The sequence below is a fragment of the Entelurus aequoreus genome, linkage group LG15 (genome assembly GCF_033978785.1).
Source record: "Entelurus aequoreus isolate RoL-2023_Sb linkage group LG15, RoL_Eaeq_v1.1, whole genome shotgun sequence".
NCBI lineage: Eukaryota > Metazoa > Chordata > Actinopteri > Syngnathiformes > Syngnathidae > Entelurus > Entelurus aequoreus.
In genome coordinates, this window is record NC_084745.1 from 45,706,515 (window position 1) to 45,733,276 (window position 26,762).

The 26,762-nt window shown below is 40.7% G+C and overlaps 1 protein-coding gene across 2 annotated transcripts in view; it reads right to left on the minus strand.

Moving 5' to 3' along the window:
- ptprn2 (protein tyrosine phosphatase receptor type N2) overlaps positions 1-26,762 on the minus strand; it is a 379,044-nt gene that overhangs the window by 273,133 nt on the left and 79,149 nt on the right. For both annotated transcript variants that reach the window (XM_062021618.1, XM_062021619.1), the window contains exon 10: positions 8,635-8,714. In XM_062021618.1, coding sequence (XP_061877602.1) covers positions 8,635-8,714 — 80 coding nt within the window. The remainder of the gene's footprint in view (positions 1-8,634; positions 8,715-26,762) is intronic.

Consider the following 26,762-nt stretch of genomic DNA (forward strand, 5'->3'; position numbering starts at 1 on the left):
TTAAAAAAAACTTTATTATGGTCTTACCTTTACTTATAAATGAAGTCCATGCGCCGCTCCTTTTGAACAAAAGCATCGATAACTTGTTCATAGAAGTCTTGCTTATCTTTCTTCAGTTTTAAAAGTCTCTCTGTCTCGATGGAGATCTTCCTTTAATTATTACCTCCTGCTTCGATTGAAAGTCCAGTTTAGAAAACTGTTTTATTTTAGATATGTAATCCTCCATGTTAAAAATCCAGGCGAGAGGAAAAAATAAACGATCGCTGCTTGACACTTATTCTGCAGCCGAGTAGTCGCATGAATGATCGCTGGGATCACTAGTGCCCTCTACCACCAGGTGGCAGGATTACTGCGAGCCTCACCCAGTGCGTCTTCGCAGCCGTTTTATGATTGCTCAGCACAAGAAATACGTTACACACATACAGTTGTTGACAAAATACACTGTACATTATATACCTCAGCTAACTAAACTATTGAAATGTATAATATAATTCATATAGCAATACGGTCTCACTGCACAGCAGGCCAGCAGTTAGCCGAGTCATTGCGCAATCCATGGTGAGGCTCAACTGGATGGTGACTCACCGCAAGTCTCCTCTCAGTATTTGAACGGCAAATGTGAAAATTCAGCGATTTTGAATAAAAATAATCTAAAACTGGTGAAGTTAAATGGAAAATAACTTTATAGTATAATCACTGGATACATATAACAATTTAATTTTTTTTTTTTCTTTTTACATTTTTTTTCTTTCCATGATGGCACGTGAGGCCCCGCCTCACCTGCCTCCCCTGACTGCACGTCACCGGCTTGGTCATAGAACCAACTGAGCTTGTAAGTTGAGGTATCACTGTAACTTTAAAAAAGATCAGCACTGTATAGCATGTTTGAAATCAACTTAAACCACAACCGTAACCAAATGGACTGTGATTGTGAAAGTGATTGACTCGGAAGTGTGCGCTGCAGAGCTGTGTGTGTCCACCTCCTCTTCCTCTATGCCAGGCCTGGGCAATTATTTTGACTCGGGGGGCCACATTTAGAGAAAAAAATGTGTCTGGGGGCCGGTATATCTGATTCTTAGGAACACTAATACAAAACCTCACAATAACGTCTGATTGAAAGCTAAAAACGCTATGACAGACCACCTTAAAGAACGGAATGGAATTTTCATTTTTTTCTACTGAATGAGACACCCAGAATGTACATGAAAATAAAGAATACGGGGTTTACAATATTAACTATGGACGATAAAACACTGAATATTGACATCATATCAACGTCAAACCACCTCTCGTTCGACATATTTTACAAAATATGTCAATATATATGCAATAAAAATGCAACAAACACAGCGAAATATGAACGTGGTGGGTAAAAAAAAAACAATTTACAATCTGATATATCTGATATATCACTAAGCTTTAGAACTTTGTTGTAAAAATCTTCTTCTGTGTCTGTCCCTGAATATTTCATATTGCTACTAATTATTTTCTGTGCCACAAAAAGAATGTCTGTGTTTGTAATTGTTTTCATTTAATAGCACTGGTGCTACAAGTGAGAAAGGGAAGCGTACAGCCCTGTAGATATGACATTTTTTTGGACAAAAATGTAATTTTATTGTCAAAATGTCAAACAGGAATTACAAAAAAAATGTTTTACTACATTTATTAGCCCCAAACAGTTTTATCTAAAGTGCCACCTTGGTGTATTTCGAAGTGACATTTTCCAGCGACCCCACCAGTCTGAGTTGCCTCCCTCATTTTTGCACTGCAGTATGCATTGACCTTAGGGCTGCAACTAACAACTAATTTGATAATCGATTAATCTGTCGATTATTAATTTGATTAATCGATTAATAATTGGATAAAAGAGACAAACTACATTTCTATAGTATTTTATTGAAAAAAAACAGCATACTGGCACCATACTTATTTTGATTATTGTTTCTCAGCTGTTTGTAAATGTTGCAGTTTATAAATAAAGGTTTATAAAAAATAATTTTAAAAAAAATAAATTAAAAAGTAGCCTCTACGCATGCGCATAGCATAGATCCAACGAATCGATGACTAAATTAATCGCCAACTATTTTTATAATCGATTTTAATCGATTAGTTGTTGCAGCCCTAATTGACCTGAATACTGACCTGCTCTGCCTTTCAGGTAAACGAGCATGTATATTTCAAATAAAATGAGCTATTAATCTGCATCTATACGTGATTAATACGATATTGATTAAACGCATGAGTTAAAGGCCTACTGAAACCCACTACTACCGACCACGCAGTCTGATAGTTTATATATCAATGATGAAATCTTAACATTGCAACACATGCCAATACGGCCGGGTTAGATTAGTAAAGTGCAATTTTAAATTTCCCGCGAAATATCCTGCTGAAAACGTCTCGGTATGAGGACATTTGCGCGTGACGTCACGGATTGTAGCGGACATTTTGGGACACCATTGTGGCCAGCTATTAAGTCGTCTGTTTTCATCGCAAAATTCCACAGTATTCTGGACATCTGTGTTGGTGAATCTTTTGCAATTTGTTTAATGAACAATGGAGATAGCAAAGAAGAAAGCTGTAGGTGGGAAGCGGTGTATTAGCGGCCGGCTGCAGCAACACAAACACGTAGCGGCTACGTCGTAGCCGGTGTTTCATTGTTTACATTCCCGAACGATGACAGTCAAGCTTTACCATTGGCCTGTGGAGAACTGGGACAACAGAGACTCTTACCAGGAGGACTTTGAGTTGGATACGCGCTACCGTGAGTACGCAGCTGCGGCTTCCAAACATTTGATCGCTTGCCCGTACGTGCGTGCCTCTATGTGCATGTCACGTACGTAACTTTGGGGAAATATATGTGCTGTATGAACTTTACAGAGGTGAACGGTACTTTGGGCTGTGGGATTGAGTGTGTTGTGCGGGTGTTTGATTTGTATTGTCGGGTTATATGGACGGGAGGGGGGAGGTGTTTGTTATGCGGGATTAATTTGTGGCATATTAAATATAAGCCTGGTTGTGTTGTGGCTAATAGAGTATATATATGTCTTGTGTTTATTTACTGTTTTAGTCATTCCCAGCTGAATATCAGGGCCCACCCGCCTCTCACAGCATCTTCCCTATCTGAATCGCTTCCACTGCCCTCTAATCCTTCACTCTCACTTTCCTCATCCACGAATCTTTCATCCTCGCTCAAATTAATGGGGAAATCGTCGCTTTCTCGGTCTGAATCGCTCTCGCTGCTGGTGGGAATGATTGTAAACAATGTGCAGATGTGAGGCTCTCCACAACCTGTGACGTCACGCTACTTCCGGTACAGGCAAGGCTTTTTTATCAGCGACCAAAAGTTGCGAACTTTATCGTCGATGTTCTCTACTAAATCCTTTCAGCAAAAATATGGCAATATCGCGAAATGATCAAGTATGACACATAGAATGGACCTGCTATCCCCGTTTAAATAAGAAAATCTCATTTCAGTAGGCCTTTAAAGTGTTAGCATTGACAGCCCTGATAATAATGTTATAATGTCAGAATAAGAATGCCGTTTAGTGTAGCTTTAATGCTATACAGAAATGCGGTCTCCTTCCCTGAATGCCATAAGGCATGCTGTGCGGGCTCCCAGCAGTAGGTTGAGCCCAGAATGCAGCAGGGGTTGTGATGAGTTCATTAGGAGGCCACGTCATTTATGCACAGTCACACGTAAGGCAAAGGTCAGCCGGGATTACCCAGGTGGCCTCGGCATGTGGGCGTCACTTTCGCTTCCAGATTCCACCTACGACACTATGCCGCTCCACAACCCGCTGTAGCAACTTCAACGACAACAAAAGCCTCACCGTCCCCGCCATATTGTGTCGGCGGAGAACAGAAACCGAGCTGTGCGTTCAGTTTGCATCATTTCCAATATCGGAGGGTCGGGCGTCCATTCCACTTCATACGGTGACGGAAATAAAAGGAGGGGGCAGCAGGGTAGACAGGAAATGAAGAACTGGCATGGTTTGATCGAAGGTCAGCGTGGGCACGAATGTTGCCTTAAAGACCAGAGAGTCATTGAATATTTCATTCTCTACCAGGCTTCAGATGTGTTGTGAATAAAGAGCACCAATTACAACCGGGAGGGAGTTTGATGCCCATCGCTATTCAGGTGGGCTGCTATTCATAATTCATCAACACGGGTCAGGCGGACCATCGTGTTGACTTAACATTTGAGTTGACATTTCAGCCCCGCTCACGCCTTTCATTAGCGCTCCCTGCACGCCATCTCATCAAAGTCCTTACAGCAAGGGCGGAAACAGGAAGAGGAGATTTTGAGGAAAAACGGACAATGTTGGGCGTGATGGCGCTCTTTCACCACACGGTGCTCATCTCAGCGTGGGGCCGATGCTTTTTCACTATCAAAGCGAACAACGGAAAACGGCTACAACCCTGGCTGGCTGGATGGCACGCCTCAGTATAAGTACCGTATATTCCGGACTATAAAGCGCACTTAAAACTAGAGATGTCCGATAATATCGGCCTGCCGATATTATCGGCCGATAAATGCTTTAAAATGTAATATCGGAAATTATCGGTATCGGTTTCAACCTCCCGATTTTCCCGGGAGACTCACAAATTTCCGTGCCCCTCCCAAAAATCTCCCGGGGCAACCATTCTCCCGAATCTTTCCCGATTTCCACCCGGACAACAATATTGGGGGCGTGCCTTAAAGGCACTGCCTTTAGCGTCCTCTACGACCTGTCGTCACATCCGCTTTTCCTCCATACAAACAGCGTGCCGGCCCAGTCACATAATATATGCGGCTTTTACACACACATAAGTGAATGCAAGGCATACTTGATCAACAGACATACCGGTCACACTGAGGGTGTCCGTATAAACAACTTTAACACTGTTACAAATATGCGCCACGCTGTGAACCCACACCAAACAAGGATGACAAACACATTTCGGGAGAACATCCACACCGTAACACAACATTAACACAACAGAACAAATACCCAGAACCCCTTGCAGCACTAACTCTTCCGGGACGCTACAATATGCAACCCCCGCTACCACCAAACCCCGCCCACCTCAACCCCGCCCCCCCCCCCCCCCCCATCTCCCGACTTTGGAAGTCTCAAGGTTGTTTAAATGCTTTAAAATGTAATATCGGAAATTATCGGTATCGGTTTCAACCTCCCGATTTTCCCGGGAGACTCACAAATTTCAGTGCCCCTCCCAAAAATCTCCCGTATCTCTAGTATACTCTGGACTGAAGCTGTGTGCCTTCATTGTTTTTGTAGCCGTTGTTTTGAGGCATGTTTAAAAAAAATAAAAAATAATGCACTTTGTGAAAGTCAAAGTATAGTATTTCCTATAGTTGTAGTGAGTATCAGGATTATCTCAGGGAGAGCATGTCCCAAATTCCAAGCTGCTGTTTTGAGGCATGTTAAAAAAAATAATGCACTTTGTGCCTTCAATAATAAATATGGCAGTGCCATGTTGGCATTTTTTTCCATAACTTGAGTTGATTTATTTTGGAAAACCTTGTTACATTGTTTAATGCATCCAGCGGGGCATCACAACAAAATTAGGCATAATAATGTGTTAATTCCACGACTGTATATATCGTATCGGTTGATATCGGAATCGGTAATTAAGAGTTGGACAATATCGGAATATCGGCAAAAAAGCCATTATCGGACATCTCTACTTAAACCCTTTTTTTTCTCTCAAAACTCGACAGTGCGCCTAATGTACGGAATAATTCTGGTTTTGCTTACAGACCTCGAAGCAATTTTAATAAGTGTGACCAGTAGATGGCAGTCAAACATAAGAGATACGTGTAGACTGCACTGTGATGGCAATATGACTCAAGTAAACAACACCAATATTTTATAAGTTCCATTGAAAATATACAACATTAAACACGGCGCTCAAAAATATATAAAAATGTTTTAGTGAGACTTTGGTAAGCTATGAAGCCACACCGCTTGATGTGCTTCAGCATACAAGAATTATTATGGTGTGTGTATAAGGTAAGACATATCTGACATTTGTTTCGCAATATTATGCAACTTTTCTTATTTTCTGGTAAAACACTTCCTCGTGGTCTACATAACATGTAATGGTGGTTCTTTGGTCAAAATGTTGCATAGATGATGTTTTACAGATCATCTTCAAGCCGCTTTCTGACAGTCTCTTCAGGATGCGCCGTTTTGTGGGCGGTCTTATTTATGTGGCTCACCTTCGACAGCGTCTTTTCTCCATCATCTTTGTTGTACCTGTGTTGTCAATGGAACTTATCAAATTTTGGGGGTTTACTTGAGTCATATAGCAGTCTACACGTATCTCTTATGTGTGACTGCCATCATATTGCAGTCTACACGTATCTCTTATGTGTGACTGGTCACATTTACATTTATACTTTCACCATGTACCAAATAAGATATCTCCGGTCGGTAAGCACAACCAAAATTATTCCGTACATTAGGCGCACCGGGTAACAAGGCGCACTGTTGAGTTTTGAGAAAATGAAAGGATTTTAAGTGCGCCTTATAATCCGACAAATACGGTACTTGCATATATTAACATAAAAACATGTGCTTGGTCAAAACAATGTATAAAATGTTTAAGTAAAAACAACTTAAAAACAAGTACAATGCCCAACAGGAACAGTTTCTTGATCCTTTTAAATGGCCTGAAATTCCCCCAAAGCGATCAGCCCTGGTAACCTCAGATTCTTCTCTAAGTTATTCCATGACCACGGAGCAGCATATTTGAAAGCTTTTTTTTTCAAGATTGGTGTTGGCTCTAGGAACAAACATTTTAAGTATGTCCTGTCACCTTAAGCTGGAGCGACTGGGGTCTCTACACATAAAAGAACACAAATAAGGGGGAACCAGACCAAGAAGTGATTTATATATAAAACACAACCATGCAGAAAATATGCGTACTGATAGAGATGAACAGTTTGCCTTTGCATATAAAGTGCAATGGTGGACAAGATTGCCACAACCAGTAATAAAACGTAAGGCGCAATGATATGCAGTATCCAGTTTATTCAAATAAGTGTCGGATGATGTTCCCATCATTCGGAAAGGCATGCAGGCTGAATGAACCCTTGCTTTAGTTGTGCAGCTACAGCCTGCAACAGTGCATCTGGCAGACAGATTTGCTAATTCCTTTAAATACTGCACAAAAATATAAACGATTCGGGATGAAGATGCTACTAAAACACGTACTGTCAGAATAATTGTATCTAAGTTATCACAAAACGTTGCCATGAGTTCCCGGCGAGAGGACAAAACCTGTCTTTGGTCCTACCAAGAAGAAGGCTTGTAAAACTCCACTGTGTAGGATGGGAAGCAACATGAAGTTGTTGCATTTCTTTGATGTATTGTAATCCACAGAAAGATTTTGTCTTGACCTGAGAACTATAAAGCGGAGAGGAAGCAGGACCAGACTCCCCTCCAGGCGACCTTTTCTTTGAACTGTTTTACGACCTCTTCTTTGAACTGTTTTACGACCTTTTCTTTGAACTGTTTTGTAACAAAGGCGATGGCTGTTTACGACCCCCGTCCCTTAGAAACAGCTGTTGCCATGTAATCAGGAAAAGTCCAAATAAAAGAGGAGGCGTACAATCTTTCGTCAGAGCGTGGAACACTGCACAAGGGTACAGGTGTACGCGTTTCTCCTCATTGAGCCAAATTCAATTCTGTCTCTGTTTGATTCCTTGCTTCTTGTCTTGTTTAATACCGTATTTTTCGGACTATAAGTCGCAGTTTTTTTCATCGTTTGGCCGGGGGTGCGACTTATACTCAGGAGCGACTTATGTGTGAAATTATTAACACATTAGCGTAAAATATCAAATAATATTATTTAGCTCATTCACGTAAGAGACTAGACGTATAAGATTTCATGGGATTTAGCGATTAGGAGTGACAGATTGTTTGGTAAACGTATAGCATGTTCTATATGTTATAGTTATTTGAATGACTCTTACCATAATATGTTACGTTAACATACCAGGCACGTTCTCAGTTGGTTATTTATGCCTCATATAACGTACACTTATTCAGCCTGTTGTTCACTATTCTTTATTTATTTTAAATTGCCTTTCCAATGTCTATTCTTGGTGTTGGGTTTTATCAAATACATTTCCCCCAAAAATGCGACTTATACTCCAGTGCGACTTATATATGTTTTTTTCCTTCTTTATTATGCATTTTCGGCCGGTGCGACTTATACTCCAGAGCGACTTATACTCCGAAGAATACGGTAGATGTCATCAGTGTTTGAACCTGACACGTACTACTGTATCCAATATGAAATTGCCTGCGGTCTTCTGTCTGTGATCTCAGCAAGTTGATGGATGTAAAACTGGGTGTTCCAAAATGTGCTAAAACTAAGTCTACTAAAATCACTATGGTATCCTTTATTTTACCAGTAGACATGTTTTTTAAGGTCCAGATCTATGAAATAAGTGCCAATGTTGTCAGCATCAGAGGGCCCTTTAAGCTCAGTTGGTGTGGACAAGAGGACGACCAGCTGTACCCACAGAGAGACTCATCTGTGTTCTCGTTTACTCGAGCACAGAAGTGACGGAGCAGTGAATCGACGTGACAATTGGAGGCACTAAACAGCTGCTCCTACCTGCAATCTGCACCAGATCTGCCGTGGTCACATTCTCAGGGTTGTGGCCGACTCTGAATGTCAAGGCAGGACCCAGGACCCTTTAGGGAAACAATCACAACGGAAGTTAGAATGACATTTTCACCTGTAACGGCAACAATTGACTGTCATTTCTCTTGTTCAGGGCTAAGAACAAGCAGTCATCATCTTGGCTTGGTTTAACCATCAAAACCCAGCCTAAATGTACGTTCCATTTTCTTCAGCACCAAACATGGTTACGGTCCATGAGCTTGACCGTCAAGTTAAGGCTAACAACCACCACAGAATTAAGATACAAATTTCAATATGAATAAAATACAGTGGATCCTCCATTTACAAACACCTCTGTTTGTGACCTTTTCAGTTTACGAACCTTTACATCATACTAAATATACTTCCGTGTGCGAACTGCAAAACCCAAAACCAGTGAAGTTGGCACGTTGTGTAAATCGTAAATACAAACAGAATACAATGATTTGCAAAACCTCTTCAACTTATATTGAATTGAATAGACTGAAAGACAAGATATTTAATGTTCCAACTGAGAAACTAAATTTTTTTGTGCAAATAATCATTAACTTAGAATTTCATGGCAGCAACACATTGCAAAAAAGTTGACAGGAGCATTTTTACCACTGTGTTACATGGCCTTTCCTTTTAACAACACTCAGTAAACGTTTGGGAACTGAGGAGACACATTTTTGAAGCTTTTCAGGTAAAATTATTTCCCATTCTTGCTTGATGTACAGCTTAAGTTGTTCAACAGTCCGGGGTCTCTGTTGTGGTATTTTAGGCTTCATAATGCGCCACACATTTTCAATGGGAGACAGGTCTGGACTACAGGCAGGCCAGTCTAGTACCCGCACTCTTTTACTATGAAGCCACGTTGATGTAACACGTGGCTTGGCATTGTCTTGCTGAAATAAGCAGGGGCGTCCATGAAAAATACATTGCTTGGATGGCAACATATGTTGCTCCAAAACCTGTATGTACCTTTCAGCATTAATGGTGCCTTCACAGATGTGTAAGTTACAAATGCTATGGGCACTAATACACCCCCATACCATCACAGATGCTGGCTTTTGAACTTTGCGCCTATAACAGTCTGGATGGTTCTTTTCCTCTTCGGTCCGGAGGACACGACGTCCACAGTTTCCAAAAACTATTTGAAATGTGGACTCTTCAGACCACAGAACACTTTTCCACTCGATCCATCTTAAATGAGCTCGGGCCCAGCGAAGCCGGCGGCGTTTCTGGGTGTTGTTGATAAATGGCTTTCGCTTTGCATAGTAGAGTTTTAACTTGCACTTACAGATGTAGCGACAAACTGTAGTTACTGACAGTGGTTTTCTGAAGTGTTCCTGAGCCCATGTGGCGATATCCTTTTGCACACTGATGTCGGTTTTTGATGCAGTACCACCTGAGGGATCGAAGGTCGCGGGCATTCAATGTTGGTATTCGGCCTCGTCGATTACGTGCAGTGATTTCTCCAGATTCTCTGAACCTTTTGATGATATTACGGACCGTAGATGGTGAAATCCCTAAATTCCTTGCAATAGCTGGTTGAGAAATGTTGTTCTTAAACTGTTGGACAATTTGCTCACGCATTTGTTCAAAAAGTGGTGACCCTCGCCCCATCCTTGTTTGTGAATGACTGAGCATTTCATGGAAGCTGCTTTTATACCCAATCATGGCACCCACCTGTTCCCAATTGGCCTGTTCACCTGTGGAACGTTCCAAATAAGTGATTGATGAGCATTCCTCAACTTTCTCAGTCTTGAAGCCATTGGGGATTGCCACTTTGATGGCGCCTACGTCACAACCTGTTTACAACCTGTACACACGGGCGCTGCCATTTCGAAGAGCTTCGGCAGATGATGTGTTTATTTCCACAATTGTCATACCTTGTCATACTGTGTCAGCCCGTCTTAAAGATCATGCTTTAATGCGTCCAAACTCTCACAGTCTCACTGTATAGCTTCGGGTCGCTAGACAACTTCGTTGAGCAAGCATTTTAGCTAATTATCCTCCGGCTTGCGGCACCTTCAGTTCGAGGATTTTATCAGCAAAGGGGGCTGTGTTCCGCAGCAAGTCTTTAATTGTGACGAGACCGAAAAAGATGCCACAGCGCACATTTATTACAGCTGAGGAGAAGGCACTACCGGGACACAAGCCAATGAAGGATCGCCCCACGCTGCCAGTTTGTGCTAACGCTAGCGGTAACGACGTGAAGCCACTGCTCGTTTATCACTACGAAACTCCCAGGGTGTACAACAATGCCACAAGTATTTGCAGACGCAAGGTTAAATACTTTTCGTTTAGTTTTTTTATTGTAGCAACATGGTGGTTAATGCTATTTAACTTGTATGTGTGTGTGCATGTTGACATTGAAGCTTGCTGTAATGATGTGTTTGAATAAAAAAAGAGACTGTTGAGCATTTACCTTCCTGTTATGTTGGTTTGATAAATATATACAGTGTATACATACACATTATAGTTTTTTACTAAAATAGGGACTATGTCGAACCAATTGTTCATGTTTACATTGATTCTTATGGGGAACTCTGCTTCACTGTACAAACTTTTTGTTTTCGAACCATGCTCAAGTACCAATTAAGTTTGGTAAAGTGACATTCCAATGTACAAATAAAAAAGTAACAATACAAATACATTTAAAAAAGGCTCCCAAACACGCTCACTAAGTGAAAGACAGAGGACGTTTTCGTAGTTACAATGTGTTTTACACTACTGCATCCAACGCTTTGCAAATTCCATGAAGCTCTCTGCGTACTGTACGTGGGCTAATTTGGAAGGTCACATGAAGTTTGGAGCTCTGCAGCAACTGACTGTGCAGAAAGTCGGCAACCTCTTTGCACTATGCGCTTCTGCACCCGCTGACCCCTCTCAGTCAGTTTACGTGGCCTACCACTTCATGGCTGAGTTGCTGTTGTTCCCAAACTCTTCCATTTTCTTATAATAAAGCCGACAGTTGACTTTGGAATATTTAGGAGCGAGGAAATTTCACGACTGGATTTGTTGCACAGGTGGCATCCTATGACAGTTCCACGCTGGAAGTCGCTGAGCTCCTGAGAGCGGCCCATTCTTTCACAAATGTTTGTAGAAACAGTCTCCATGCCTAAGTGCTTGATTTTATACACCTTATACAAGTGATTAGGACACCTGATTGTGATCATTTGGATGGGTGGCCAAATATTTTTGGCAATATAGTTTAGCTTGACCACCACGGAGATTTAAAGGGCGGGACTTGAGCCGGACGGGACGTCAGTAAAATCCAAGCAATTAGTAGAGTTCTTTTCATCAAAGGATTTTCAGTCAAATCTAGTTTGTTAGATTTTGCCCATAGTCGACGATCAGTAAAATTATTTATGGCGTTCTTTTTTATTTTTTTAAGCACAGCTAATGGGGATGTATTCCTACTGTCAGAATAATTGTATCTAAGTTATCACAAAACTTTGTGTTACATTGAGTTCAGCTCGCCCTGCAAGAGGACAAAAGCTGTCTTTGATCCTACCAAGCAGAAGGCTTGTAAAACTCCACTGTGCATGATGGGAAGCGACACGAAGGCGTCGGTTTCTTTCTTCTATTGTAATCTACAGGAAGATTTTGTCTTGACCCGAGATCCACAAAGCAGAGTGGAAGCAGGACCTGACGCAAGCTCCAGGCACCTTTTCTTTGAACTGTTTTACGACCTTTTCTTTGAACTGTTTTGTGACAAAGGCGGCGGCTGTTTACGACCCCCCCTCCCTTAGAAACAGCTGTTGCCATGTAATCAGGGAAAGTCCAAATAAAAGAAGAGGCGTACAATCTTTCGTCAGAGTGTGGGACGACACTGTGCAAGGGTACAGTGTCTCCGCGTTTCTCCTCAATTGAGCCAAATTTAATTCTGTCTCTGTTTAATTCCTTGCTTCTTTGTCTGTTTAATAGATGTCATCAGTGTTGGAACCTGACACCTACAAATAGGTTGTGATTAAATCAGTACTTCCAGGATTTTGCAAGCCTTTTTTTTGGTGATTGTCGCAACCTAAAATGCCTGAATTCTCAGCAGCTTTTTCAGAAAATATGCAATGTTTTGAGGCATGTTTTTTTCTAAAACTTTGAGTCAACTTTCATGAATTTGCTATCAATTCCTAAAGTGTTCCTGGTAACCTTGAGCGGCGCTGAGAGACAAATTCGATTGGCGAAAATGACCTCGAATGGCCAAAATGTGCCTGGAAGTTGCAACTTCATTGCAAGGCCACACGGAATATTGAATTCACATTATACATTGCCTTGATGTTTAAAATTCTAAAGTTGGTGTATGTGTTGGACAATGAAGAAGTGTTGTTTTGCGGGTGTCTCAATAGCAACGAGAAGCTTGTGTGCGAGTTTATTTACGATGGACTTCTGTCGGTAGAATTAAGGTCAGCAATAATGTTTAAAAAGAGCGCCAGACACTGTCAGGACGCCATTAAATCCTCTGCTTCCTTCTCTGTAGCCGCTGAGCAACGGTGACTGAGCCTGCACAAACATACTGTTCAATATACTGAACAGAAGAGTTATGATCCTGGGACACGGTTAGTACTCATATTGTGTCTGGGTGGTGGTCAGTAGGTGAATAAGTCCATACAAGTGGAGGGTTTGTAAAATGTACTTAACTACCACAGAGGGAGGAGAGGAGTTCAATGTCTGATGCTTCGACTCTGAGGTTGATCGTCGAATCAGACCCTTACAAATCGAATCGTCGAAATGTCGACGATTCTAAGAAACTCCTACTCAACTTTTTTATGCATTTTGTCATGTCTCCCAAGACTCATCTGGGGTTAGTGTGCCAGACCAAAGGAAAAAGTGAAGGGAGAAAGGAGACCCGTTTACACTGCACACCAAATCAGGGTTTTTTTGCCAATGTAAACGCCATCTCCAGGTTGGGGAGGAGATCTTGCCCCAAGTGGAGGAGTCCAAGTACCTCGGAGTCTTGTTAACGAGTGAGGGAAGAGTGGATCGTGAGATCGACAGGCGGATCGGTGCGGCATCTTCAGTAATGCGGACGCTGTATCGATCCGTTGTGGTGAAGAAGGAGCTGAGCCGGAAGGCAAAGCTCTCAATTTACCGGTCGATCTACGTTCCCATCCTCACCTATGGTCCTGAGCTTTGTGTTATGACCGAAAGGACAAGATCACGGGTACAAGGGGCCGAAATGAGTTTCCTCCGCCGGGTGGCGGGTCTCTCCCTTAGAGATAGGGTGAGAAGCTCTGTCATCCGGAAGGAACTTAGAGTAAAGCCGCTGCTCCTCCACATTGAGAGGAGCCAGATGAGGTGGTTCGGGCATCTGGTCAGGATGCCACCCGAACGCCTCCCTAGGGAGGTGTTTAGGGCAGGTCCGACCGGCAGGAGGCCACGGGGAAGACCCAGGACACGTTGGGAAGACTATGTCTCTCGGCTGGCCTGGGAACGCTTCGGGATCCCCCGGAAGGAGCTGGACGAAGTGGCTGGGGAGAGGGAAGTCTGGGCTTCTCTGCTTAGGCTGCTGCCCCCGCGACCCGACCTCGGATAAGCGGAAGAAAATGGATGGATGGATGTAAACGCTCCAGATCTGATCTTTTCAGATTTGATCTGAAAAGATTAAAAAACTTTTCAGATCAGATTCAGGCCATATCAGGAGGTAGTCCAAATCCGATTGGAATCTGAGCTTTTCAAATGTGACTTCAGTCTAAACGCAATGCGACCCGTATGTGACTTTTTCGTCAGCTACGTCATTCGTGTGTGTCGGAAAGACGCAGTCGCCAGTGGAAGTGGATATTTCATCACAAAATCCGGTTTCGGTGAGCAAAGTCTATTTAAGTCTATTTAAGACAGTGGTGTCAAAGTCAAGAATGAATTATCTATGGCACCCGGGATGATATTTGATTAGTATTAGAACCGGCCCGCAGGCCACAGCAGCCTGCTGCTGTTTTGCACGCACCAATACTCCATCGGTGTTGGTGCTAGGATTTTTCAAAATGGGGTCCCACAGTACATTTTTGGGGTCCCACTTTTTTGTAATGATAAATGTATGCATTATCCTGTTATATCTCACATTCGGCGTGGCGAGGTTGGGAGAGTGGCCGTGCCTGCAACCTGAGGGTTCCTGGTTCAATCCCCACCTACTACCAACCTCGTCATGTCCGTTGTGACACTTCACCCTTGCTCCTGATGGGTCGTGGTAAGGGCCTTGCATGGCAGCTTTGAGTACCTTGAAGGTAGAAAAGCGCTAAACAAGTATAACCCATTTATCATTCTATATTATACGTTACTTAATTCATATTAAAAAAAAAATACAAAAGAAAACACATTTTTATGCATATGTAAATGTATTCAGTTATAAACATTCATTCACTTTCTTCTTTCCTTCTAAATTTTACCGCCGCCGGTTTTTTTTTCCTATATTTTTATTGTAACATTTTCAGAATGTGATTGTTCTATTTTTGGCCAAAGTAAGACAAAAAAAACAACCTGAATTTGTCTTTTTTTTCAGTTTTAATGTTATGATTTTAATAGTGCACAGATTTTCTTCCCCGCGGCCCCTGAGCTAAAATGACTTTGACACCCCTGATTTAAGATGACCAAATTTTCGGTGCACCACTTGTCAATAGTGCACAAATAATAGGCTATACACTACCGTTTAAAAGTTTGGGGTCACCCAAACAATTTTGTGGAATAGCCTTCATTTCTAAGAACAAGAATAGACTGTCGAGTTTCAGATGAAAGTTCTCTTTTTCTGGCAATTTTGAGCGTTTAATTGACCCCACAAATGTGATGCTCCAGAAACTCCATCTGCTCAAAGGAAGGTCAGTTTTGTAGCTTCAGTAACGAGCTAAACTGTTTTCAGATGTGTGAACATGATTGCACAAGGGTTTTCTAATCATCAATTAGCCTTCTGAGCCAATGAGCAAACACATTGTACCATTAGAACACTGGAGTGATAGTTGCTGGAAATGGGCCTCTATGCACCTATGTAGATATTGCACCAAAAACCAGACATTTGCAGCTAGAATAGTCATTTACCACATTAGCAATGTATAGAGTGTATTTCTTTAAAGTTAAGACTAGTTTAAAGTTATCTTCATTGAAAAGTGCAGTGCTTTTCCTTCAAAAATAAGGACATTTCAATGTGACCCCAAACTTTTGAACGGTAGTGTATGTAATATATCAATTTATATTTTGATTCCAAAGAAAAAATAATTGTTGAAAGAACAATGTGGCACATTTGCTTACATGTGAGTTGAAAAACAAAGCTAACGTAGATCCACACTGGTGTCCGTGTCTCCTCTACTTAGCAGCCATTAGAAGATTAGAACCCTCCCAAATATATTACACTATATACAGTACAGGCCAAAGGTTTGGACACACCTTCTCATTCAATGCGTTTTCTTTATTTTCATGACTATGTTGTAGATTGTCACTGAAGACATCAAAACTATGAATGAACACGTGGAGTTATGTAGTTAACAAAAAAAGGTGAAATAACTGAAAACATGTTTTATATTCTAGTTTCTTCAAAATAGCCACCCTTTGCTCTGGTTACTGCTTTGCACACTCTTGGCATTCTCTCGATGAGCTTCAAGAGGTAGTCACCTGAAATGATTTTCACTTCACAGGTGTGCTTGAAGCTCATCGAGAGAATGCCAAGAGTGTGCAAAAAAGTAATCAGATCAAAGGGTGGCTATGTTGAAGAAACTAGAATATAAAACATGTTTTCAGTTATTTCACCTTTTTTTTGTTAAGTACATAACTCCACATGTGTTCATTCATAGTTTTGATGCTTTTTTATATTTTTTATTTAGCCTTTATTTAACTAGGTAAAATCCCATTGAGATCAAAGATCTCTTTTCCAAGGGAGACCTGGCCAAGAGGGCAGCAGCAAGGTTACTATAAAAACAGTAAACAAGACATAAAACATCAAATTTACAACATTAAAACTTGCTCACATAACACATGTGCACACAGACAAGGTAGACTGCAATCCTGTCACAGAAGCTTTAAACTCATTCAATGTAACAAGGGTTTGAAGTTGAAGATTCGATTGTAGGTTATTCCAAGTCTTCGGTGCTGCAAACCTAAATGTTTTCTTGCCCAGTTCAGTTCTTACTTTGGGGATGACAAATTGCAGAACATTCATTGAACGAAGATTGTTAAAAGACAAGACAGATAAGATGGAGTGATACCCGGATTGGTTTTGTAGATGAACACATACCAACGATTGAGGCGTCGAGCACATAAAGACGTGATAGTCATGAAAATAAAGAAAACGCATTGAATGAGGAGAAGGTGTGTCCAAACTTTTGGCCTGTACTGTACATCCATTTATACATTATATTACTTTCATTTACTTTCACGTGGAAAAAACACATTTTTAAGGTGTTGCGACTTTTATTTTGTAGTAGTAATGAATTCCTCCCGGTCAACTTCCTTTATTTTCACTTTATGGAAGTGCGCATGCAAGTGACATGGAGGCCACATTCGCGTTTATATTGGAGTCTGATAAAAATCACATTTTACTTGCAGTGTAAACAGTCAGCTGGAAAAAAACAGATCTCGAAAAAAAATCTGATTTGGGCCACTTTGTCCTGCAGTGTAAATGTAGTCAGAGAGAAAGGGAGAAATCCACATTAGTTGCATGGCCTTAAACCAGTGGTTCTTAACCTGGGTTCGTTCGAACCCTAGGGGTTCGGTGAGTCGGCTTCAAGGGTTCGGCAGAGCCTCTGCCGCGGAGGTCAGGACACACCCGACTCATCGTGTGAATAAAAACTTCTTCCTAGCGGCATATTGTGGATACCCCCCAAACAATGTTCCCTCTAATTTTCCATATGCGTGAGCTAACGCAAAAACTCCTTGAGACCTACTCAGTGGCTTAGTGGTTAGAGTGTCCGCCTTGAGATCGGTAGGTTGCGAGTTCATACCAAAGACTATAAAAATGGGACCCATTACCTCCCTGCTTAACATTCTGCATCAAGGGTTGGAATTAAGGGTTAAATCACCAAAAATGATTCCCGGGCGCGGCCACCGCTGCTGCCCACTGCTCCCCTCACTTCCCAGGGGGTGAACAAGGTTGATGGGTCAAATGCAGAGGACAAATTTCACCACACCTAGTGTGTGTGTGTGTGACAATCATTGGTACTTTGACTTAGATGTGCACACTGTGGCCACACCAGCAGCACACCTGTCCCAAACCTGACTAAATACCAAGTTAAATGTTTTATTATTATAATCAAATGACAGCAGTCATTTCCATGGGATTATTTTCTCTAATAAGTGTTTTGGCCCACTTACAATGACAGTAACACAACATATTGTTTTTCATGAGCTGTGTACTAGTGTTGTATGTCTGGGTGGGGGTCCTGCTTTGGAAATCATTTGTACCCCTTTCCGATATCGCATTTAGTTCCCGCTAAACAGGGCCGGCCCGTGGCATAGGCCGTATAGGCAAATGCTAAGGGCGCCGTCCATCAGGGGGCGCCACGCCAGTGCCACAAATGTTGGATTAAAAAAAAAAGAAAAAAGTTGGTACTATTATTTCTAAATACAAAAAATAATCCCACGTTAATTAAAATGCAAAGTAAAGCCTATTTAATAGAAATATTATTTGTTACAACATTACGCCCCCCCCCTTATCCCCCCGCACGGTGTGCCCCCTCCCTTCTCGTATCATGACTCTTACCACATCAAAAAATCAACACAAGATGTCAAAACGGCCAAAACTGTCAGGTGCCCAGGGAAGAAAAAAGAGAAAAGAAGAGGAGAAACGAGAAAAAGACAAAGGTAGCAGGTAGGTAACGTTAGGCTACATGAAATGATTTGTCTTTTACAGAATGTGATAGTAACCTGGCTTTTTAGCATTAAGCTAATGTTACATGATTCGGCAATTGCTAATCAATAAATAGCTAGTTCTGTTTTAACGTCGGGTTAATATTGTGGAGGGGGCTAAATTGTTATGGAAAATAATAATGTAACGTTAGGTAATTACAGTACTCCCACCTTACATTCCTCAGGGACATTTGTATTAGATCTTTTAAGCAGGTGTTTTTTGTTTACATTGTTATTGCCTTCTGGTTAGCTAATGTTTGCCCTGCAGGTAATAGTCACTTTTCCACCCCTTTATATATTAGGTATAGTTGTACGCCTAGTTGTTAAAGTGCACATCATTAATGTTAATTAAGCAATATCACATAAGAGGGAATGCTGTTTTTTAATTTGAGCACTGCTGTGATTCGGTTAAAGATAATCATAACATAACATTCTCATATAATATGTTAATTTGCTTTCTTTAAGTAAAAAAAAAGGTCAAAGACAAAGCTATTCGGTTTCTTGTGAGTATATACACTGCACTGCCGATGTGGGGGGGGGGGGGGGGCGCCACCTGAAATCTTGCCTAGGGCGCAAGATTGGTTAGGGCCAGGCCTGCCGCTAAAACATTCACATGTTGCACAATGAGATGTAAACATGGGATCATGTGTACATTCCTGTAACTTTCTGTTTGTAAAATATATCTTTATTAGTATTTATTTAATATAATAACATCATTTCATGATTAATATTTATAAATTAAGATTAATATAAGAAAAAAAAATTCACTAAAGAAGGGTTCTGTGAAAGCGCATATGAAACTGGTGGGGTTCAGTACCTCCAAAAAGGTTAAGAAACGATGCGACCCTCTTGAAGGATAAACACTGTGTCTTAGATCTGGTCCCATGAAATGAACTGTGATAATTAAGCAGCGTTGTAATCTCATTACTCCGACTTTATTCTCCCAATAAGCCTGCCTCTCCTTCCCTTGAAACACCCTTTCCAGTGCACAAGACACGGGATAAAAGTAACAAATTGGTGTCTTTTTAATCACGGTTTCATTGAAAATGTGTATTTATTCCTGTTATTAACACCTTCATGTGTTCTGTGCACAGTGTGACTGACTGAGATGTTCATTTGGCTATTATTAGAGACGTACTTTCACCAAAACTCAACATATTCTATGAAGAGAACTCATTTGTAACCTGACGACAAACTGTACCTGCAGGGCAGACAAATAAAAAGGTTGTGTGTCTGGAGTCCCAACTGAAGGTTAAAAGTACAACTCGTGTCAACCTGACTTGCATGGTTGAGCACTGTTATTGCACACCTCAAAATAAGATGTATTTCATTTGTGAAAACTGTGGTTTAAAAAAAATATATATATATTTAAATGGTAATACAAAACGTGTTTCCATTTCAAAGAAAATTGCACTTTTGGGGAATTTTGCCCATGTACAAAATACGGTTGTCCCAATACCGATATTTTGGTACCGGTGCCAAAATGTATTTCGATACTTTGATACTTTTCTAAATAAAGGAGACCACAAAAAATGGCATTATTGGCTTTATTTTAACAAAAAATATTACGGTACATTAAACATATGTTTCTTATTGCAATCAAAGAACAATTTTTTGCAGTAACATATTGTGTCATTTAGTCTGTAAACTGTAAGAATTGATTATTAATCCACTTGTTCATTTACTGTTGATATCTGCTTACTTTCTCTTCCAACATGTTCTATCTACACTTCTGTCTAAATGTAATTAACACTTATTATTTTGTTGTTTGATACTTTACATTAGTTTTGGATGATACCACAAATTTGGGTAACAATCCGATACCAAGTAGTTACAGGATCATACAATTTGGTCATAATTTAAGTCCTCATGTGTCCAGGGACGTATTTCCTGAGTTTATAAAAATAATATGAATTTTTTTTAAAGGCCTACTGAAAGCCACTACTACCGACCACGCAGTCTGATAATTTATATATCAATGATGAAATCTTAACATTGCAACACATGCCAATACGGCCGGGTTAACTTATAAAGTGCAATTTTAAATTTCCCGCGAAACTTCCGGTTGAAAACGTCTATGTATGATGACGTCGATGGTTGAAACGGAAGTATTCGGACACATTGTATCCCAATACAAACAGCTCTGTTTTCATCGCAAAATTCCACAGTATTCTGGACATCTGTGTTGGTGAATCTTTTGCAATTTGTTTAATGAACAATGAAGACTGCAAAGAAGAAAGCTGTAGGTGGGATCGGTGTATTAGCGGCTGGCTGCAGCAACACAACCAGGAGGACTTCGACTTGGATAGCAGACGCGCTATCCGACGCTAGCCGCCGACCGCATCGATGATCGGGTAAAGTCCTTTGTCGCGCCGTCGATCGCTGGAACGCAGGTGAGCACGGGTGTTGATGAGCAGATGAGGGCTGGCTGGCGTAGGTGGATAGCTAATGTTTTTAGCATAGCTCTGTGAGGTCCCGTAGCTAAGTTAGCTTCAATGGCGTCGTTAGCAACAGCATTGTTAAGCTTCACCAGGCTGGAAAGCATTAACCGTGTAGTTACAGGTCCATGGTTTAATAGTATTGTTGATTTTCTGTCTATCCTTCCAGTCAGGGGCTTATTTCTTTTGTTTCTATCTGCAGTTAAGCCCGATGCTATCACGTTAGCTCCGCAGCTAAAGTGCTTCACCAATGTATTGTTGTGGAGATAAAAGTCACTGTGAATGTCCATTTCGCGTTCTCGACTCTCATTTTCAAGAGGATATAGTATCCGAGGTGGTTTAAAATACAAATCCGTGATCCACAATAGAAAAAGGACAAAGTGTGCAATCCAATGAACCCTTTTACCTAAGTTACGGTCAGAGCGAAAAAAGATATGTCCTGCACTGCACTCTAGTCCTTCACGCTCACGTTCCTCATCCACGAATCTTTCATCCTCGCTCAAGTTAATGGGGTAATCGTCGCTTTCTCGGTCCGAATCGCTCTCGCTGCTGAGGTAAACAATGGGGAAATGTGAGGAGCCTTTCAACCTGCGACGTCACGCTACTTCCGGTACAGGCAAGGCTTTTTTTATCAGCGACCAAAAGTTGCAAACTTTATCGTCGATGTTCTCTACTAAATCCTTTCAGCAAAAATATGGCAATATCGTGAAATGATCAAGTATGACACATAGAATGGATCTGCTATCCCCGTTTAAATAAAATAAATTCATTTCAGTAGGCCTTTAAAAACAAAAAAAGATTTTCTGATGCTAAAAAATATCGATGTAATCATAGTAGTATCGACTAGATACTATTATTTTTATTGGGGGAATAGATGAATTTCCATTACCTGCATTGTTAGCTGCCTCGTGATAGCAGTTTTTACTAGACAGAACATTGGTTCTCAAACTTCTTTCTCCGAGTACCACCTCTGAAAACACATATCCAAGTACCACCATAATGAACCAGTAGGCATAAGTATTCATTAAAACAAGTAACAGGTTTTATTTAACAAGTATATTTGATCGTTTTGTCCACTGTAACATTACACACAGTTTGAACAGCAACACTGTGTTTCAACATAGGAAAATAAAACACTGTACTTTAATCAAGTGATTCTTTGGCGTACCGCTAGATCAGGGGTCGGTAACCTAAAATGTTGAAAGAGCCATATTGGACCAAAAAAATGTAATTGTCTCGAGCCGCATAAAATTAGAAGCCTTTTATAAGTGTTATAATGAAGACAACACATGGTGTAAGTGTCTATATTAGTCTACTATCAAAATGACTGTGTTGAAATGTAATATTTATTCTACACAACTCCTGGAATTTACTGGTTTAGAATGGCCAAAGGTATAAATGTGTGTGTCCAAGTTAAAGGCCTACTGAAATGAATTTTTTTTATTTAAACGGGGATAGCAGATCTATTCTATGTGTCATACTTGATCATTTCGCGATATTGCCATATTTTTGCTGAAAGGATTTAGTATAGAACAACGACGATAAAGATTGCAACTTTTGGTATCTGATAAAAAAAAAGGCTTGCACCTACCGGAAGTAGCGTGACGTAGTCAGTTGAACATATACGCAAAGTTCCCTATTGTTTACAATGATGGCCGCATGAAGTGAGAGAGATTCGGACCGAGAAAGCGACAATTTCCCCATTAATTTGAGCGAGGATGAAAGATTTGTGGATGAGTAAAGTGCAAGTGAAGGACTAGTGGGGAGTTGAAGCTATTCAGATAGGGAAGATGCTGTGAGAGCCGGGGGTGACCTGATATTCAGCTGGGAATGACTACAACAGTAAATAAACACAAGACATATATATACTCTATTAGCCACAACACAACCAGGCTTATATTTAATATGCCACAAATTAATCCTGCATAAAAACACCTGCGTGTTTGTTATGCTAGCTCCTAGCTCCTCTGCTAGCTCCTAGCTCCATAGAACACGCCAATACAATTCAAACACCTGATCAACACACACAATCACTCAGCCCAAAAGACCGTTTACCTAACCCAAGGTTCATAAAGCTTATATATTTTTAAAAAGTTACGTACGTGACGCGCACATACGGTCAAGTTATCGAATGTTTAGCAGCCAAGGCTGCATACTCACGGTACCTGATATTCAGCTGGGAATGACTACAACAGTAAATAAACACAAGACATATATATACTCTATTAGCCACAACACAACCAGGCTTATATTTAATATGCCACAAATTAATCCTGCATAATAACACCTGCGTGTTTTTTATGCTAGCTCCTAGCTCCTCTGCTAGCTCCTAGCTCCATAGAACACGCCAATACAATTCAAACACCTGATCAACACACACAATCACTCAGCCCAAAAGACCGTTCACCTAACCCAAGGTTCATAAAGCTTATATATTTTTAAAAAGTTACGTACGTGACGCGCACGTACGCTACGGTACGTGTTATGCTAGCTCCTAGCTCCTCTGCTAGCTCCTAGCTCCATAGAACACGCCAATACAATTCAAACACATGATCAACACACACAATCACTCAGCCCAAACGACCGTTCACCTAACCCAAGGTTCATAAAGCTTATATATTTTAAAAAAGTTACGTACATACGCAAAAAAAAGCCAAAGCTGCATACTCACAGTAGCACGTCTGCGTCTTTGTCATCCAAATCAAAGTAATCCTGGTAAGAGTCTGTGTTGTCCCAGTTCTCTACAGACGTCTGTGTATCCAAATCAAAAGTCCTCCTGGTTAGAGTCTCTGTTATCCGAGTTCTTCTATCTTGACTGCATCTTTCGGGAATGTAAACAAAGAAGCGCCGGCTGTGTACTGTTGTGGCTGACTACGTTCGAAAAATACGTCCATTTCGCACCGACAACTTTCTTCTTTGCTTGCTTGGCTTCCTTCTCCATAATGCAATGAACATGATTGAAACAGATTCACGAACACAGATGTCCAGAATACTGTGGAATTATGAAATGAAAAGAGAGCTTTTTCGTATCGGCTTCAATGTGGAAGGCATACCCGTGTTCGCCGGGCTACGTCACACGCATACGTCATCCTCAGAGGCGTTTCGAACCGGAAGTTTAGCGGCAAATTTAAAATGTCACTTTATAAGTTAACCCGGCCGTATTGGCATGTGTTATAATGTTAAGATTTCATCATTGATATATAAACTATCAGACTGCGTGGTCGGTAGTAGTGGGTTTCAGTAGGCCTTTAAAGAAAACGGCAGGCTGTCTTCTTCTATTGGATTTATTACAATCTTTGCAAGCTGGGTAACGTTTGCTGTGGTCTGGAACAACATGGCACACAAACTACTATCAGAAATGCAGTCAATACTACATACAGATAATGTGTCATGAGACACGCAAAACTAAATTATATACACAGAGGGCATAAGTAAAGGAAATTAAATTAGCTCAAATATGCCTACAAACGAGGCATGATGATGCAATATGTACATACAGCTAGCCTAAATAGCATGTTAGCCATGTTATACCATGAATGGATTACGCGGACCCTGACTTAAACAAGTTGAAAAACTTATTCGGGTGTTACCATTTAGTGGTCAATTGTACGGAATATGTACTGAACTGTGCAATCAACTAATAAAAGTTTCAATCAATCAATCAAAAAAGCATCGATTAGCGTGTGACCAAATATGCCTGATTAGCACTCCAACAAGTCTATAACATCAACAAAGCTCACCTTTGTGCATTCACGCACAGCATACAAAGTTTGGTGGACAAAATGAGACAAATGAGTGGCATATAACACGTCGGAGAAAGTTATACATGTAAACAAACGACGGTGAGTTCAAGGACCGTGGAAATTAGTAGGACAAAACAACGCTCGCCAAATACTCTCATCAGTGAAGCATGTTTGATATAAACTGTGGGATTTCTAACAATTAGGAAGGTTTGTGTCATGTTTGTCCTCCTACAGAGAATATATTCAAACTAAAAATATATTTTTTCCACCATCTTTTTACATTTTAATACATTTTTGAAAAAGCTCCAGAGAGCCACTAGGGCGGCGCCAAAGAGCCCCCGCACTAGATAGAGCCCGCGTACTACTTTTGGTACACGTACCAGAGTTTGAGAATCACTGATCTAGAATGTTTGGAAAAGGGAAATTAATTGTAAAAAATTTAAAAAATGTGCAGTTTTTCTTAAAAGGGACATTTTTAATATGGCTTGTAAATCTTTAAAACAAAACACTACCGCCGCATTTACCCGCTAAAACGAAAAAACAGATTTATGTCAATTTTGCTGATGGTAGGAAACAAAAACCGGCATTTAAAATGAAACGTTTATTGTCCCCCACCTAATGCAGTCAGCCATTACCCTCCATCCTGGTAGAAAAAGGATATGAGTGTACTTCCTGTCAGACTGTATCATGGCTGAAAACTCCTCATAGTGCTGTGACACCGGCTCAGTCCGCCATCGCTCAGGCGCACTCCCCCAGGGGCCGGGAGCAATATGAGGCAGCACTGGCGGACGGATGGACCGAGCCCCACACACACACATTCTTGTATTTCTTACCTTCTTGAGACCTCCAAAAAATGCCTACCTCTTTAGGACCACCCTTTCTAGATATATAAAGATTAGCATTTACAACATTAATAATATATACATACTATGTAAATATAAAAAAGTAGAGCTTTTAGTTTTAGTTTTTTTAATTTTTTGTTTGTAATTGGTTTATAATCTTCATTATTTACTTTGTTATTACAGTATGTCTATATATATATATATATATATATATATATATATATATATATATATATATATATATATATATATATATATATATATATATATATATATATATATATATATAAATGTTTTAATTAATTTTGGCCAAAGGGGGCACATTTCAATTTCTTACACACACTTGTTATTACATATGTTGGCCAGAGGAGTGCACTTCAAATTTTTACACACACTTGTTATTTCATATGTTGACCAGAGGCGGAGCACTTTTAAAACCGACACACAGTCAATTTGTAATATCCCTCCTTTTTGGGACCACCCTAATTTTGACAGATTTCACCACCAGGGGTGCAAATGAGACATTATTTTTTTTAGATGCAATGGTTTTCTGTATTGGGACACATGATTTTGGCCCTAACTTGTTCACCGGTCCTCATATGGAAGGTACTTTTCCTTGTTGATGTCTCAAGAAGGGTAGAAATACAACACACACACATATACACACACACACACGCATTATTGTATTTGTTACCTTCTTGAGACCTCCAAAAAATGCCTACCTATTTAGGACCACCCTCTCTAGATAAATAAAGATTTGTATTTACAACAATAATAATATATACATACTATGCAAATATAAAATAGGTAAGCTTTTAGTTAATTTAATTGTTTTTTAATCTTCATTATTGGGCAGCACGGTGGAACAGGGGTTAGTGCATGTGCATCACAATACGAAGGTCCTGAGTTCTATGCCGGGCTCGGGATCTTTCTGCGTGGAGTTTGCATGTTCTCCCCGTGACTGCGTGGGTTCCCTCCGGGTACTCCGGCTTCCTCCCACCTCCAAAAACATGCACCTGGGGATAGGTTGATTGGCAACACTAAATTGGCCCTAGTGTGTGAATGCTGTCTGTCTATCTGTGTTGGCCCTGTGATGAGGTGACGACTTGTCCAGGGTGTACCCCGCCTTCTGCCCGAATGCAGCTGAGATAGGCTCCAGCACCCCCCGCGACCCCGAAAGGGACAAGCGGTAGAAAATGGATGGATGGATGGATGGATGGATATTCATTATTTACTTGAAGTTATTA